At 42.8% G+C, this 15240-nt stretch overlaps 2 protein-coding genes across 9 annotated transcripts; one reads left to right on the forward strand and one right to left on the reverse strand.

The window, feature by feature from the left end:
• Positions 1-4378: 4378 nt before the first annotated feature.
• FEN1 (flap structure-specific endonuclease 1) lies at positions 4379-8077 on the reverse strand. 8 transcript variants are annotated; one of them, XR_011560561.1, is made up of 3 exons: positions 7555-7957; positions 4574-6368; positions 4379-4534 (listed from the first exon to the last, which is right to left on the reverse strand). XR_011560561.1 is itself a non-coding variant. In XM_070766938.1 (2 exons), the coding sequence occupies exon 2, from the start codon at positions 6323-6325 to the stop codon at positions 5177-5179; it is 1149 nt and encodes a 382-aa protein (XP_070623039.1). In that variant the 5' UTR covers positions 6326-6368; positions 7555-8077; the 3' UTR covers positions 4379-5176. The 8 variants fall into 8 exon arrangements, 4 of the variants coding, with proteins under 4 accessions (XP_070623039.1, XP_070623048.1, XP_070623057.1 ...); XR_011560563.1 differs by having other exon boundaries at positions 7630-7749; XR_011560562.1 differs by having other exon boundaries at positions 7547-7716.
• On the forward strand, positions 7858-13801 carry TMEM258 (transmembrane protein 258). The gene is made up of 4 exons (XM_070766986.1): positions 7858-7966; positions 11920-12029; positions 12641-12789; positions 13674-13801. Exons 1-3 carry the CDS (start codon positions 7964-7966, stop codon positions 12765-12767), a joined length of 240 nt encoding a protein of 79 aa, XP_070623087.1. The 5' UTR covers positions 7858-7963; the 3' UTR covers positions 12768-12789; positions 13674-13801.
• Positions 13802-15240: the final 1439 nt, after the last annotated feature.

Consider the following 15240-nt stretch of genomic DNA (forward strand, 5'->3'; position numbering starts at 1 on the left):
AACATTTCTGCACACAATGATATGAAAATTGAAATGAAAAAAGTAAATCTTATTGGTTTATTTCGTGGATATAATGCATGCCCCCCCCCCCGTTTTTGTGAATTTTTTTCAATTTTTCCAGTTCAATGTTTTCAATTTTTCCAGTTCAATTTTCATATCATTATGTTCAGAAATGTTCAAGCTACCAATCCCACACCAACTTTAGTAAAATAGAATGGATTTTGCTAGCAAAACTATCCATAAAGTGAAGACTATTTCAAAAAAACGGAGGGGCATGCATTTCATCAACAAAATAAACCAATATGCATCAATTTTTCCAGTTCAATTTTCATATCATTATGTTCAGAAATGTTCAAGCTACCAATCCCACACCAACTTTAATAAAATAGAATGGATTTTGCAAGCAAAACTATCCATAAATTGAAAAAATTCACAAAAACGGGGGGGCATGCAATATATCCACAAAATAAACCAATAAGATTTACGTTTTTCATTTCAATTTTCATATCATTGTGTGCAGAAATGTTCAGACTACTTTCCAAGTGAAAAAAGTTTTCAAATTGACCAAACATAAGCACTTCAAATGAAGAGTTTTTGGTCCGGGTCGTATGTGACCCGAACATAACATTAGGAAGTTTTTTCGAACAGAACAGCAGGGTTTTAATGAAAATCGTTCCCCCAAAAGCTTCATTTCTTGCCTCAAATCTCTCCAAAAATCTCTCTCGCAAAAGCTTAATTTCTTGCCCCGAATCTCTCCAAAAATCACTCCCCCAAAAACTTCCTAAGCCACCCCAAATCACTTCCAAAGTCTTCCAAACTCACCTCTCCTTTCAAAATGCCTCGTTTCTTCTTGCTGCCTTTCTTCACTCCATTTGCCTTTGTTAGGACCTTGATTTAGCTGGCATAGGAAGCTTTTGGGGGAGCAATTATTGGAGAGATTTGGGGCAAGATACAAAGCTTTTGGGGGAGAGATTTTTGGCAAGAAATTAAGCTTTTGGGAGAGCGATTTTTGGAGAGATTTTGGGCAAGAAATGAAGCTTTGGGGGGAGCGGTTTTTGGAGAGATTTTGGGCAAGAAATGAAGCTTTTGGGAGAGCGATTTTTGGAGAGATTACCAGAGATAAGAATTAATGGCTTTGAATTTTGATGCTGGAGCAGCTCTTGAGAGAGCTCTTGGAGAGGCCCTTGGATTACAAGGAGGTCAAATCAGTCAATCCTAAAGTAAATCAACCCTGAATGCTCTTTGGAAAGACAGATGCTGAAGCTGAAACTCAAATACTTTGGCCACCTAATGAGAAGAGAGAACTCATTGGAGAGGATCCTGATGTTGGAAAAGATGGAAGGCAAAAGGAGAAGAGGATGACAGAGGATGAGACGGTTAAGATTGTGTCAATGATGCAAAGAATATGAGTGGACAAATTCCAGGAGACAGTGGAGGAAAGAAGACCTTGGCATGCTGTAGTGCATGGGATTGGGATTGCAAAGGGTTGGATGCAATTAACAACTAAACAACAACAACAGACACAAGAACTGTTAATTGTGTGCAATAAGTTACATTTGATACAGCAGCCTAATTGCCAACAAAAGAACAGTTGAAGCAGTGCAAAGACATGTGATGGAATACGGCTATCAAAGGGTAAAAGAAGACTGGTTAGAGATCTGGTTGATAGATGCCTCACCTCCAGAAATGGGGTTGCAAGTGGTTCATCACGTCTTACAAACTTAATTGGTTCCGGGACGATGTTCTTAAGGTGAAAAGTTTGTAAGACGAAACAATGTTTGCCATAAGAATCAATGGAAAAGCAATGAATGCGTGCAAGCCCAAAATTCACCCCTTTTGCCAGCCATTTTTGCGCTGCTGGGATTCTCCTGAGACTCCCCTCCATGGGAAACTCTACCTCCAAACTTCTGTTGCCAGCGAAGCACCCGTTTTTGCACTGCTGGGATTCCCCTGCAGCATCACAAAAACATGGAAGTCTGAAGGTGGGGTTTCCCATGGAGGGGAGCCTCAGGGAAATCCCAGCAGTGCAAAAATGGGTGCTTTGCTGGCAACGGAAGTCCAGAGGCGGGGCGTCCCAGTGGCAGCGGTGGGTTTGTAAGGTGAAAATAGTTTGTAAGAAGAGGCAAAAAAAATTTAAACCCCGGGTTTGTATCTCGAAAAGTTTGTATGACAAGGCGTTTGGAAGACGAGGTATCACTGTATCTGGAGTGGAAGACTTCCATTGGGACTCACTTTCATCACTACTTCATCAACATCACATTAATTCCACTGACAATAATCCTACAAAACACAAAACTGGGACACGAAATCTCAAGCCAACATATTATCCTGGTTTTATTACAGGATAAATTGTTTTTTTATCCAAACACAATATGTTATTACTAAATCAAATAGTTGAAGCAAACCTGAGACTTTTAATTGTCTAGCTCATGATTTAATCTCTTCCCTATTCCAGATCTTCTTTTATGTGATCAGTACTGTCAGATCTCCATTGTTTTAGGGATGACTGTCAGATCCAATATTGAATGCTAACTCCTGTTAATACTATAATGGCAGAGCATTCATTGGAATGTCATAATGTAAGTAGTATTTGTGTTGGAAATGCAAAATATATTCACATGGATTTGGATCACGTTCCACTTTTAATCCACTATTTTATTTATCTTGAAGGTAAAATGTAAGTGTGTAATGGATTAATGTAACAGGATAACCAACAAATTTCAAGGTTTCCCTAAGGCCTTAGAAACATAGTAAAGCTCCTCCTCCTGATATTTTGGTAGGCGATGTTGCTTTATTTATATTTAAATTTCCAGTGACCTTGATTTTCATCTTTCTGGCCAGAAACAGATGTGGACATTAGACATTTCTTAATGCTATCACAACAGAAGTCATAGATCCTAAGGCAATGCACTTTATCTGAGAGAAAATTACAATATTCACCGGTGAGAGGATTGGGAGAATGGAACACTTACCACAGTTGTTTTCATTCAATGAACCTATGATTATCCTGTCACTTTGTTAATGACTAACATTCAATAATTACATTCGCACATCATTCTGCCTTCTCAAGAGTAATGCTCAGTTCAGGGGTATGAAGTGTCTATCTGAAACATAGCTAAGACTTCTGCTTAGAAAAAATTAATTTTCCAACAAGACAAAACAATTTTCACTACAATGGGGCTGATCACCGTTCTATAGGAAAATTGCTAATGTTCCACACAAACAAGTATTGTACTTCTCAACAATTTATATATTGTGTAATAGTTGACATTTATAGTCAGTAGTTTCTTATTTCTAAGAAACCAAGGTAAAAACTGGCTTAGTCTTACAATATTTTTATTTTTTTGTATCAGTGATTTATTTTTAAGGGTTTTTTTGGAGGAGGATTATTATGTTGTAAACTAGATTTCTCTAGAAGGAAGAAATATTAGATTTCTAATGTATTTTGAAGAAATGGCAAGAGGGACAAGCTCATGATTTGCTCCATCAATGGAAGCTGCATTGAAAGAAGCCTATTGTTGAGATTCTTGCACTTATAGCTTGAGAACAATGGAGGATATAAAATGTGATGCACTATGATTGACTTCAGTGTGAGCATCAGAAGAGGTTGAATGTTTTTTCCAGCTTATTGGCACCTGCTAGGTATGAGAAGCAAATAAAGGTCTATTAAAGGGTAGACTGAAATCTCTTCAGAAGTAATAAACTGTGGTAGAGCTGCCCCATAAATGACAAGACTTGTCATGTACAATTGGTGGCCACTGTGACACAGAATGCTGGACTCGATGGGCTTTGGCCTGATTCAGCATGGCTCTTGTTCTTAATAAGATAAGCAGATCTTATTAAGTCCAACAGATAAGCTGGACAAGGAGTACAAGGTGGTATTCTTTGCCCTTTCACTCCCTAAAATAATTCCAAGGCCTCTCCAGGTTTTGCTTTTTCCAAATTTTATGCTAAATCATAGGTAACCCAAAATGGTTTGGCAATACATCTGGCATATGTGATTTTTACTGGATTTGAAACAAAATATTTTCCATTTCATGCATTCTCCTATTAATATAGAATTTCTTTTGCCTCACTCTGCTTTAACACCTGCATACACGTTTAGGCAACCACGTAAACATTTTATTTTAGTGGCAAGATTCAATTTGAAACTTCTTGAAATTATACAATAAATTCTAATTTAAGAAATATGTAACCCTGAAATACTTACTTCTAAGTTTTATCTGAATTCAGTCCAAGCCCTTTTTCCATCCAGAGAAATGTAAATTTACAATTTTGTTTTGAATCATAAGCAGCTATCCCTCATGTTTTTTTTAAACTTGTTAAAGTAACAGCCATTAAATGTACATTTTGTTTAAGGATAATATAAAACAAGATATAGTATGAATATTGAGCTTTATTATATACTTTTAAAAAATTAAAATAGCTTTCTTATTTTTCTAAAACAATCCCCTCGTACAGGGTTAAATGTTATAAATGAAATGCTAAGACTGGTATGAAAATTTCAATTGTACTGTAAAGTATACATGAAACTCTCTAAAAGTTCGGACTCTCGTTGACTTTTACCCGCCACGTTATCATTACTGCCATTTTTCAACTAGTATTACTTTTTAATCCTCAGATACACTAATCTTTTTAAACAATTGTCCTTGAAAAAGTCTTTTTTGGCCAAATACAAGCTATAAACAAGGCTGAATGAGATGCTAATGCATCACCTACAGCTATCCCATCCGACAAGTATTTAAGTGAACAGATTATCGAATAGCAACTGTAAAGTGTAAAGCAGATATTTCTATTAACGCTATTGCAAACTTATAAAATTCATTTTAGCATCTATACACATTTAACAGGTTGCCAACAGAGACTGAAATCTGCAACTCAAAATTAAGCTATTTCATCACATATCGTTAATGATAGATTGAACACAATAAGTGGCATGACTAAGATTTCACTACACTCAAGGTGATATGAGATATACGATAAGTGTGAGTCATTAAACAAGAATATTTGGGCACCATTGATAGCAGGTTCCAAATATCTTTTGAATACAGCAGCATTGTGTTTATTTCACTTTTGGAGTCAATTGTATGTTACAGAAAAGAGCCTGAATTTGCTGCTTAATATATTTTATCCAAGGAAAAGTGGAGTGCTGAAGAATTAGCATTGTTCTAGAACTTTATTTTCCTTTCTTAAATTTTGATGTTGCTGAACCACTACTCTTAGCCTTCTTTTTGGCTGATCCCTTAGGTTCTGGCTCCTTACGCTTAGCTGAGGTAATAGAGCCAGTCACTTTGAAAAAATCATCCAGCCGACCCTGAGTGCTTCCTTGTCGGCTCTTGTTTAACCTCTTGATCCCATTTTGAATTCTTTCTTCATTGAATTGCTTCTCTCCACACATGAAGCTAACAAGCCCTTCCTCATCAGGCTCATTCCACTTCAGCTCCACTTCTTCTGGGTTTACAACTTCAGGCTCCAAGAAAAGTTTCTGGGCCTCCTTATGCAGCCAATTCTCAGGCACAGGATACTTCTTAGTATCTAGCTGCTGAATAATCTTCTCTATGTTTTTGTGCTGCTTGATGAGTTCCACTGCACGCTTGGGTCCAATGCCACGGATGCTTTCACAGTAATCACAACCTAGTAATATACACAAGTCTACAAATTCTTTTTGGCTCAAGCTCATATCCTGGAGAACACGGTTTAGATGAAATTCCTGAATGGGCAGTTTTTTTGCCTCACTGGCGGTAAGATGTCGCATTAGCACAGGGCTGCCAAAGGTCAAGCAATCCATATCCTCGGTAGCAGCTGCATAGACCTTGTTTCCTTTCACCAGTGCAGCGCAGCTAGCTTCCGCTTCACCAGGGGCATCTACATATGGGATACCCATCAAGGTCAGCAGTTTTTTACACTCATCATTGTGCTGCTTAGTCACTTTCACTAGCCTCTTGCTGAACTTCTCTACGTTTTCCTCCTCACCCATCTCTTTGGCTTCTTGCAGTTGCTTTTCTGCTTCGGTCCGCCGCTCAGTACGTTTAGCCAATTCACCCGATTTCAACTGTGGGGGTTTTCCATCAAAGACATAGACAGGCTTGATGCCATTTTCCACCATGCGGATAGTGCGGTAGAACATCCCCATCAAGTGGCTTGTAGTCTCACCTTCTTCATTGTGCAACATGTCAGCTCCCTGCCGTACAGCAATTAAGAACTGGTAAATACTCATAGAAGCATCAATGGCCACTCTCCGCCCAAAGTAACTCTTGATGTCATTTTCTCGAATGGCAGCAGGAGCTATATCTGCGATCAGCTTGGCCAAACCATGGATTCCCATCTTGACTGGTCAATCAATGAATCGGAAACAATACAGGAGAAACCTAGGAAGTAAATAGATACATTTTAAAATGACAACAAGCAAGTCTAATAATGAAACAAGACATACTTTTCTCAGTGTACTGTTAATAAACTTTTTATCAATATCATATAGATGAACATTTTAAGTGACATTTCAAAGAACTTTAGGAAGAAGTTACATTTTCCTTATGGACTCTGAGTTTGTTTCTTTTTGTTTCCATTCTTTTTTCATCACTCTTCTCATTTTCACCCTTCACTTTTTATCTATTGTTATATGATGTTTGCTTTTAATGCTTTTATTTCCAATCACTCAAGCATATTGGGGAGCCAAACACCATACGGATAACTTTACTCCCAAGAAAAATGTAATTATTTGCATTGGGAAAACTTTACTTGCAGCCAATTTATGCCAATGGCTACAGATAGCATCGCTGTATTTTAAGTTATTTCTAATAAAGGCTATAAGGAATCCTCTTCAAAATGACAAGCAAGTCTAGTAATAGAACAAGACATTTTTTTTCTCAGTGTAATAAATCTTTTATCAATATCACACAGATTAATCATCTTAAAGTGACATTTTATTGTTATTTTTTACTTATGTTTATATAAACTACTATCTTATACATGTTTGACAAATAAAATAAACATTTCAAAGAACTTTAGGAAGTTACATTCCCCTTATGCACTCTTGTTTCTTTTTGCTTCCATTTTTAAAAAATCACTCATTTTCACCCTTCACTTTTCTACTAGCATTGGGTACCACACTAGGAAACAAAACCTAGATTATCATTGGTTTAAGATTCGTGCTCGAAAGCCAACGTGCCTGCAGGGCGAAACGGCCTCTGGGAAATTCAGAATTCGCGCACGTGACAAGCAGCGGGAGAAAAAACCAGATGGAGCCAACTTTGCAATCGATACCTTTCCGTATGGATCCCGAATACTTAACCGCGCACTCAGCAGTTAAGCCTTTGACTCAGTGTTTCTCAACCTTGGCCGCTGGAAGATGTGTGGACTTCAATTTCAGCAGAGCTGGCTGGGGAATTCTGGGAGTTGAAGTCCACACATCTTCCAGCCGCCAAGGTTGAGAAACATGTCTTGCTAATAATGAACGGCTCTTCAAACACCCCGTTTTGCAATTCCACCAAAATTAGAAAACCCTACTGGAATGATAGCAACAATTAAAAAAACCGGTAACACCCACCACGCTACCTGGCTGAGCGCGCTCCTTTTTGGATTTTGTGCACAGGCGCAAAAAGCAATTTGATTCCGCGCTTTTTCCTCTACCTCCGCCCCGCCGAGCACTAAATCGCCTCTCTGTCTCTCGGTCTCTCTCTCCCCAACCCGGCGTTCCGACGCTCCCCACTCTGTCTCTCTTCGCGCCTTCTAAATCCCGCGCTCGGGGTCGCAAGAGACGAGGCCGCGCAGTGATTTCTGGGAGAGGTGGTTCTGACGACAGCTTTGTGCGCTCTCCTACCAAGCGGACCACAACTCCCAGCAAGCTTTGGACCGGAGCGACTGGGCGACAGACAGTAGCGCTCCGGAGACGGAAGGGCGGAGCGAGGATGGCAGGAAAGAACGGACGTGTCTTTCTGTAACGGGAACCGCCTCCAACGCAGCCATGGTAAGTGGCGGGGGAGAGGGACCGTCGGCAGCTGCTTTTTTGCACGAGGGCTTTTTCCTGGTTGCGGCGCTCGGTGATTGGCAGACCCAGTTCCAGCGCGCTTGTAACCGCGAGAAAGCTTTTCAAGGGGCCCCTTTTAAAATGGAGGTTGATTGCTCTTTTTGCAAGTCTCGCACACACAGAAGCTGGACCTCGCTTTCCATTCCTGTGGAGGGAGGGTTGGGTGTGTATGAAGGCCAAGAGGCTAAAGATGAACACTAGCAGGCTTCAGGATAAGGTAAAGGCAGGGATAGGCCGTTGTAGGGACATCAACAGATAATGGATTGTTGTGGTTATCTTTCTCCCTCTATCTCTCTCCCCCTCCCTCCCTCTATCCATCTATCTATCATCTACCTACCTATCTATCATCTACTTATCCATCTATCCTTTTTAAAAATATATAATTCAAGGTGTTACAAACTTACCTAATGCTCCCACCTCCTATTTTCCCCACGACAATCCTATGAGCATTTAGACTTTTATACCACTTCATAGTGCTTTTACAGCCCTCTCTAAGCGATTTACAGAATCAGCATATTGCCCCCCCCCCCCAAAAAAAAAAATCTGGGCCCTCATTTTACCCACCACGGAAGGACAGAAGGCTGAGTCAACCTTGAGCCAATGGTGAGATTTGAACTGCTGAACTACAACTAGCAGTTGGCTGAAGTAGCCTGCAGTTGCTGCACTCTAACTAAGGTGCCACTTGACTGGCCCAAAGCCACCTAGCTGGCTTTAATGTCTAGAAGTGACAAAGACAAATGCCACAACTGGTTTCTAAGCCAATGGCTTCACTGCCTTTCACTGTTGTTTCCATCCTTCTCAACATCCATGAGGGGCCTCATGTTGCAGTTCTTTCAATAAGAGATTTATTATATATATGTGTGTGTGTGTGTGTGTGTGTGTGTGTGTGTGTGTTTATGTATGTATGTATGTATGTATGTGTGTGTGTGTGTGTGTGACACGTTGAGAGAGATTAGGATAGATCTATTTTGGCCTTATTTTGGCCTCATCAGCTAGCCATACCCACTGGGACTTGAACCTGCAACCTTTGCCTTGTAAGGCAGAGAATTATCCTCTAGGCCGGCGTTTCCCAACCAGTGTGCCGCGGCACACTAGTGTGCCGCGAGACATGGCCAGGTGTGCCGCGAGAAGCTCCAGCTGGGCGGGGCGCTGCTGGCGCCCCTGCCTGAGTGTCGTCCTGTGGATGGTCTTGGGCTTCACAGTCGCTTCCTGGTTCCCTCTCCTCCCACCGCCTGTGTCTCCCGCCGTCGCCTCCCACCAAGCCGGCGCCCATTGCCGTGGGTTCGAGTGGGAGCTGCCGCTTCTCTCCGTCCAGCTCAGCCACGCTGCCATAGAAAGCACAGAGGTTATTGTCACCGCTTCTGCCTCCACTCAGGGAGCCACCGTGGTCACCGCGCCTTTTCCTCTCGCTCAGCTCAACCACGGTGGCTCCCTGAGTGGAGGCAGAGGTGGCGGCAATAACCTCTGCACTTTCTACGGCAGCGTGGCTGGGCTGCCTGGAAGGAAGCGGCAGCTCCGAGGAATGAGGCGCTGGCGGTAGACACAGGCGGAGGGAGGAGAGGGAACCAGGAAGCAACCGTAAAGCCCAAGACCAGCCACAGGACGACCTTCAGCCAGGGGCACCGGGACCACGCGCAGCCATGGTGGGAGCAGCATGAGAAAGAGAGGATTCTATCCCACGAGGAGATGCCCACCGAGCTGCAGGTCCCGCTGCCGTCGCCTTCTTTCCCTCCGCTTCTTTCTCCTCATGCAGCCTGAGCCCGCCTTTGCGAGTCCTCCCTGGCTTTCGCTTCGCCCCATGATTTCCCCGCAATTTCATCCAGGCCACCTCTTGCCTCCTTTTGAACTGCGGGGAAATCTGCGGGCGAAGCAAAAGCCAGGGCGGGATAGAAGCGCGGGGGTGGGGAAGGAGAGCCCCTCAGCGCTTCCCCTCCACCAAGCTGCCTGCTTGTCCTCGCGCCTCATTGCTACCTCCTGCCTTTTTCCAGGGGCCTTTGGAAGGCACCCAGGGAAGGGGGGGGATTGGGGGTGGCTGCAGCAGCTTCTCGTCCTCCTCATCCGGCTGCTAGCGCCCGCCCGGCCCCTCTTGCAGTCCCTTCGCCGAGCGCTTTTGTCCCAGGCTGTCAGCGAAAGGGCTACAGGACAGGCGGGGCAGGCGTTCTTCTCACAGCTGAGGCAGGATTTGGAATGTCGGGTGTGTGTGCGTGCGGGCTCCGCATCCCCCTGCCACCCGGAACATTTAAAATAAGAAAAACCTTCGCTGGCCTCCGCAGAGAAGAAAGGAAGAGAGAGAAAGAGAGAGAGAGCAAGAGAGACATAGCAAGAGAGGCAGAGAGAGAGAGAGACAGAGAAAGAGAGAGAAAGAAAGAGAGCTAGCAAGAGAGAGAGAAAGAGAGACAGAAAGAGAGACAGAGAGAAAAAGCAAGAGAGAGAGAAAGAGAGAGAGAATGAAAGAGAGATAGCAAGAGAGGCAGAGAGAGCAAGGGAGAGAGAAAGACATATAGGGAGGGAAGGAGGGAGAGAGAAAGAGAGCAAAAAAGAGAGGAAGAAAGAAAGAGGGATGGAGAAAGAGAAAGAAGGGAAGGAAGGAAGAGAGAGAAAGAGTGAGGGAGAAATAGAGCGAAATGGAGGAAGATATTTTTTTTGTCAAAACTTTTATTTAGCGCCCCCCCCGCCCCCGGTTCAGTGTTCCCCAGGATTTTGAAAATATGAATAATGTGCCTCGGCTCAAAAAAGGTTGGGAAACACTGCTCTAGGCTACAGTATCCAATCCTTTCAGCTCTGCACCAGGGAAGGGTTACATATTTTGTGTTGAATCACCCTGGTGTATTGAAGGAACATCACAGCTCCTTATTTGCCTATACAGTGAACCCTCGAGTTTCGCGTGTTCAAGTATCGCGAAAGGGCTATTTCGCGAGTTTTCAACCAGGAAGTAAACTCCACCATCTGCGCATGCGTGCCCTTCCACGCATGCATAGATGGTGGAGTTTCCCCGCCGGGCAGAGGCTTCCCTGGGTCTTCCCCCTCTTGCCCCCGAGCAACGGCGTGGGCGGGCGGGCGGCACGCGCTTGGGGACATCCCAGCTCCGCTCCCCAGCTGGGGAAAGCGCGCGCGTTTGGGGACTCCCTAGATCCGCTCCCCAGCTGGGGAGCGGATATAGGGAGTCCCCAAACGCGCGCGCTTTCCCCAGCAACGCGCGCGCGGTGGGGACTCCCTAGATCCGCTCCCCAGCTGGGGAGCGGATCTAGGGAGTCCCCAAACGCGCGCGCTTTCCCCAGCAACGCGCGCGCTTTCCCCAGCAACGCGCGCGCTTTCCCCAGCAACGCGCGCGGGGTGGGGACTCCCTAGATCCGCTCCCCAGCTGGGGAGTGGATCTAGGGAGTCCCCAAACGCGCGCGCTTTCCCCAGCAACGCGCGCGCGGTGGGGACTCCCTAGATCCGCTCCCCAGCTGGGGAGCGGATCTAGGGAGTCTCCACCGCGCGTTGCTGGGGAAAGCGCGCGCGTTTGGGGACTCCCTAGATCCGCTCCCCAGCTGGGGAGCGGATCTAGGGAGTCCCCAAACGCGCGCGCACCCCAGGCGCGAGCAACGGGGTGGGCGGGCGAAGGGCGGGCGGCAGTGGAAGCAAAAACACCATCTGCGCACGCGCAGATGGTGTTTTTACTTCCGCACCGCTACTTCGCTAAAAATCGATCATCGCGTGGGGTCCTGGAACGGAACCCTCGCGATGATCGAGGGTTCACTGTATATATGTATGTATGTATGTATGTTTGTATGTATGTATGAATATATTTGTGTGTGTGTGTGTGTATACAGACATACATATTTAAATTTTAATTAAATCTTCGTAGTCTTGTATTCTTTTTCTTGTCTCACTTCCCTTTTTTATTTCAGGAGCTTGAAACAATGAGCAGATACACCAGTCCGGTGAATCCGGCTGTGTTTCCACATCTTACTGTGGTGCTCCTGGCCATTGGCATGTTCTTCACAGCTTGGTTCTTTGTGTATCCTTACTATTGCAGATAGATTTGGGTTATTTACAAACATATAAGGTGGTCAGCAGCCATGTGGAAAGCACCATACCTTCATTTAGTTTGACTGCTAACTGAAAAAATCTGAATAGATTTTTGCTCTTGAATCTTGACAAGTGCAGTTTTTAAAAAGTCTTTTAGGCACGTGCACCAGCCGGCCATTCCCCTGATCCAATGTAATTAGCCTGCAGCCCAGTAGTAGGCCACGCTCCATCTTTGGCAATCCCTGTTCTAGAGGTATGTCATGTCCCACTCAAAGTAAGTTTTTAACACTGGATTTCCATCCACTGATGGTGATATAATCCTGAAATGAAGAACATTTGAGGTAATTTTCAGAAGGCAATATCACGCAAAATAATTTCAAGATACAATATAACACAACTCTTAATTATGACATGTACTCTATTTTTCCCAAGAAAAGGATTGTCTGCTTAATTTCTGTATTATGAGCTATGTTAAAGATAGGTGATCTATATAGCCAGTTGTCATTTCATTATGTATAGGATAAAAGCGTGGTTTTTCCAAATTTACATAGATATGTTTTCTGTAAACCTGTCTGGTTATATCTTTAATAATTATCTCAGTTATGAAGTGACATCCACCAAGTATACCCGGGATATTTACAAAGAACTACTCATCTCTCTAGTAGCATCACTCTTCATGGGCTTTGGAGTTCTCTTCTTATTGCTGTGGGTTGGAATCTATGTGTGACAGTAGTTTGGAGCTGTTTCAGGTGAGAAATGTTAAATGTTATGCTGGGGCCTTCTAGCAATAAGGATCTGATTAATAAGTTTATAAAATAAACTGAGATGAAACTTTTAAAAAACATTTTAAAAGATACAATGTAAATACAAATAGTCCTTGATTTACAACCTTTCAGTTAGTGACCAGTTGAAATTGCAACAACACTAACAGTGATTTAGGACTAGTCCTCATATTTACGACCATCAGTAATATCAAAATTGTCAAGCAGCATGTATTTATGACAATTGCAGCATCATGAGGTTTTATGACCTCAATTTGCAATCTTCCTACACAGCTTTCAACAAGTAAAGTCAATGAGGGAAGTCAATCATTCACTGAACAACCAAAAGTGATTTGCTTAACAACTTGCTAAGCAAGATTAAGTGTGCACAACACAATTAACCTTGCTTAGAAATAAGCATTATCACCCTAGTTGTGGTTGTAAAGTCATAAGAACTATCTGTAATGCTACACATGTTCCAGCAGACTAAGATGAACTGAAATACAAACAAAGAATTTCAGCATCCAAAATAAGTATTAAGAACAGTCCTTTCTTTTTTTAATCTCTTTAAATCTTTTTGCCTGAGGAAAAGAAGCTGTCTAATAACTATGCACATCTTGATATATGGTTTTGACGTTGATATAAGGTGTTGACCTCCTTCTTCATTACCCAAACACACATCCCCTGATATGTTTATATCCAATAAGTATTCAGGTTAATATAGCTTGGAGGTGGAAAATACGCATTAAAATTATATAGTCAAAGTACTCTCTTGCCTAATAATTGTACACACAGTATAGTGGCATAGAAAGCAATAAGGGAAATCTTTAAAGAAGTAATATCCAATTCTTTACTTTCTTTTTTCTTCTCAGGTTCCAGAAGCCTTTCTGCACCTCTTTTTACTTTTTTTATTGAACAATGTGGCTTATCACAGTTCTGGACTATAATTCTAACATGTGAGAATTCTAACATCAGATCAATAAAGCTGAATCTGTGATAAGCTGAATGTTGTGCTATACTCTGAGGTATTGGGTGGGTGGGTGGGGTTGATATCCGTTTAGTTCCATTTATTTGTCACTGGCTGGTCAACCACACTTAGCCTTGGGTTTATATATATTCTCAGTAGGAGAAATAGATATTTCTTTCTGGGAATGGATAGAAGTCAAGTGGTGGGCTGTTGAAATCTGACCTCAAGGCAAAATGCCAAGAAAGAGAAACCAAGGTGACCATTTCAAGGTTTATTGATGCATCCTATTTTAGATATATGGAATAAATGTGTAACATTTAGAGTGATGCTTATGTGCATCCCGTTTTAGGGAGATAGATATTAACAATGAGCTTGAAAACATTTAGGGGTACAAATGTAATCTGTGTCTTCAGCTGTGTTTTCAAATACTTGGATCTTTCTTATACATGATCTCAGGAAAAAGTTGTTGCTGCTTTAACCAATTGCATATGTAGTTGCATGGACCTACATATTCCAGAGTGCTCTACTGCTCTAATGGTAGTCCTGTACTTGATTTAATGAACTATTTCAACAAATGTATTTGGCCTTAACCCTGCCAAATTTATTTTTGCTACAATAAACAATAGTGCTTGCACTTCGACTTATATATTGCTTCACAGTGCTTGGCAGCCTTCTCTAAGCGATTTGCAGAGTCAGCCTACTGCCCCCAACAATTGCTCCTCATTTTTTCTTGACAAACTTTTCTTTCCTTTTATATACACTGAGAGCATGTGCATCAAGACAAGTTCCTTGTTTGTCCAATCTCACTTGGTCAATAAAATTCTATTCTATTTCACTGACCTCAGAAGGATCCTTTTGGGAACAGCATGGAGATAGTAGTTCACCTAATGATCTTTTTGACAGTCACATGCATTACTTCAGTTGCAAAGTCCACAAATAACATTGATTTTACCTGTATATTATGGCTATCTTATGTTACTGCCAAATAATTTCTTCTGCATCTTATTTTGAAAAGGCAAATAGGAAGTTTCACATTTTTAGCTCGCATAAGTGAATCAGTTCATTTGTTCAGTGATTAAAGGATTGGTCTAGAAACCAAAATTCTAGGCCAGTGATGGCAAACCTTTTTTTCCTCAGGTGCTGAAAGAGCGTGGGCGTGTGCTATTGCACATGCGTGAGTGCCCACACCTATAAGTCAATGCCGGGGGCGCGCAAAAAGTTTTCCCCACACCCCGGAGGCCCTCTGCAAGCTGGAAATGGACTGTTTCCCAACTTCTGATGGGCCCAGTAGGCTCATGTTTCACTTCCCTAGATTCCAAGGGCTTCCCCGGAGTCGGGAAGAATAGAAATGCCCCCCCTCCCCCGGAAGCTCTCTGGAAGCCAAAAATGCCTACCCAGAGCTTCTGTGCGGACCAAAAAATCAGCTTGTTGGCGCACACATTCATGTTGGAACTGAGCTAGGGCAATGACTC

The sequence above is a fragment of the Erythrolamprus reginae genome, chromosome 1 (assembly GCF_031021105.1).
Source record: "Erythrolamprus reginae isolate rEryReg1 chromosome 1, rEryReg1.hap1, whole genome shotgun sequence".
NCBI lineage: Eukaryota > Metazoa > Chordata > Lepidosauria > Squamata > Dipsadidae > Erythrolamprus > Erythrolamprus reginae.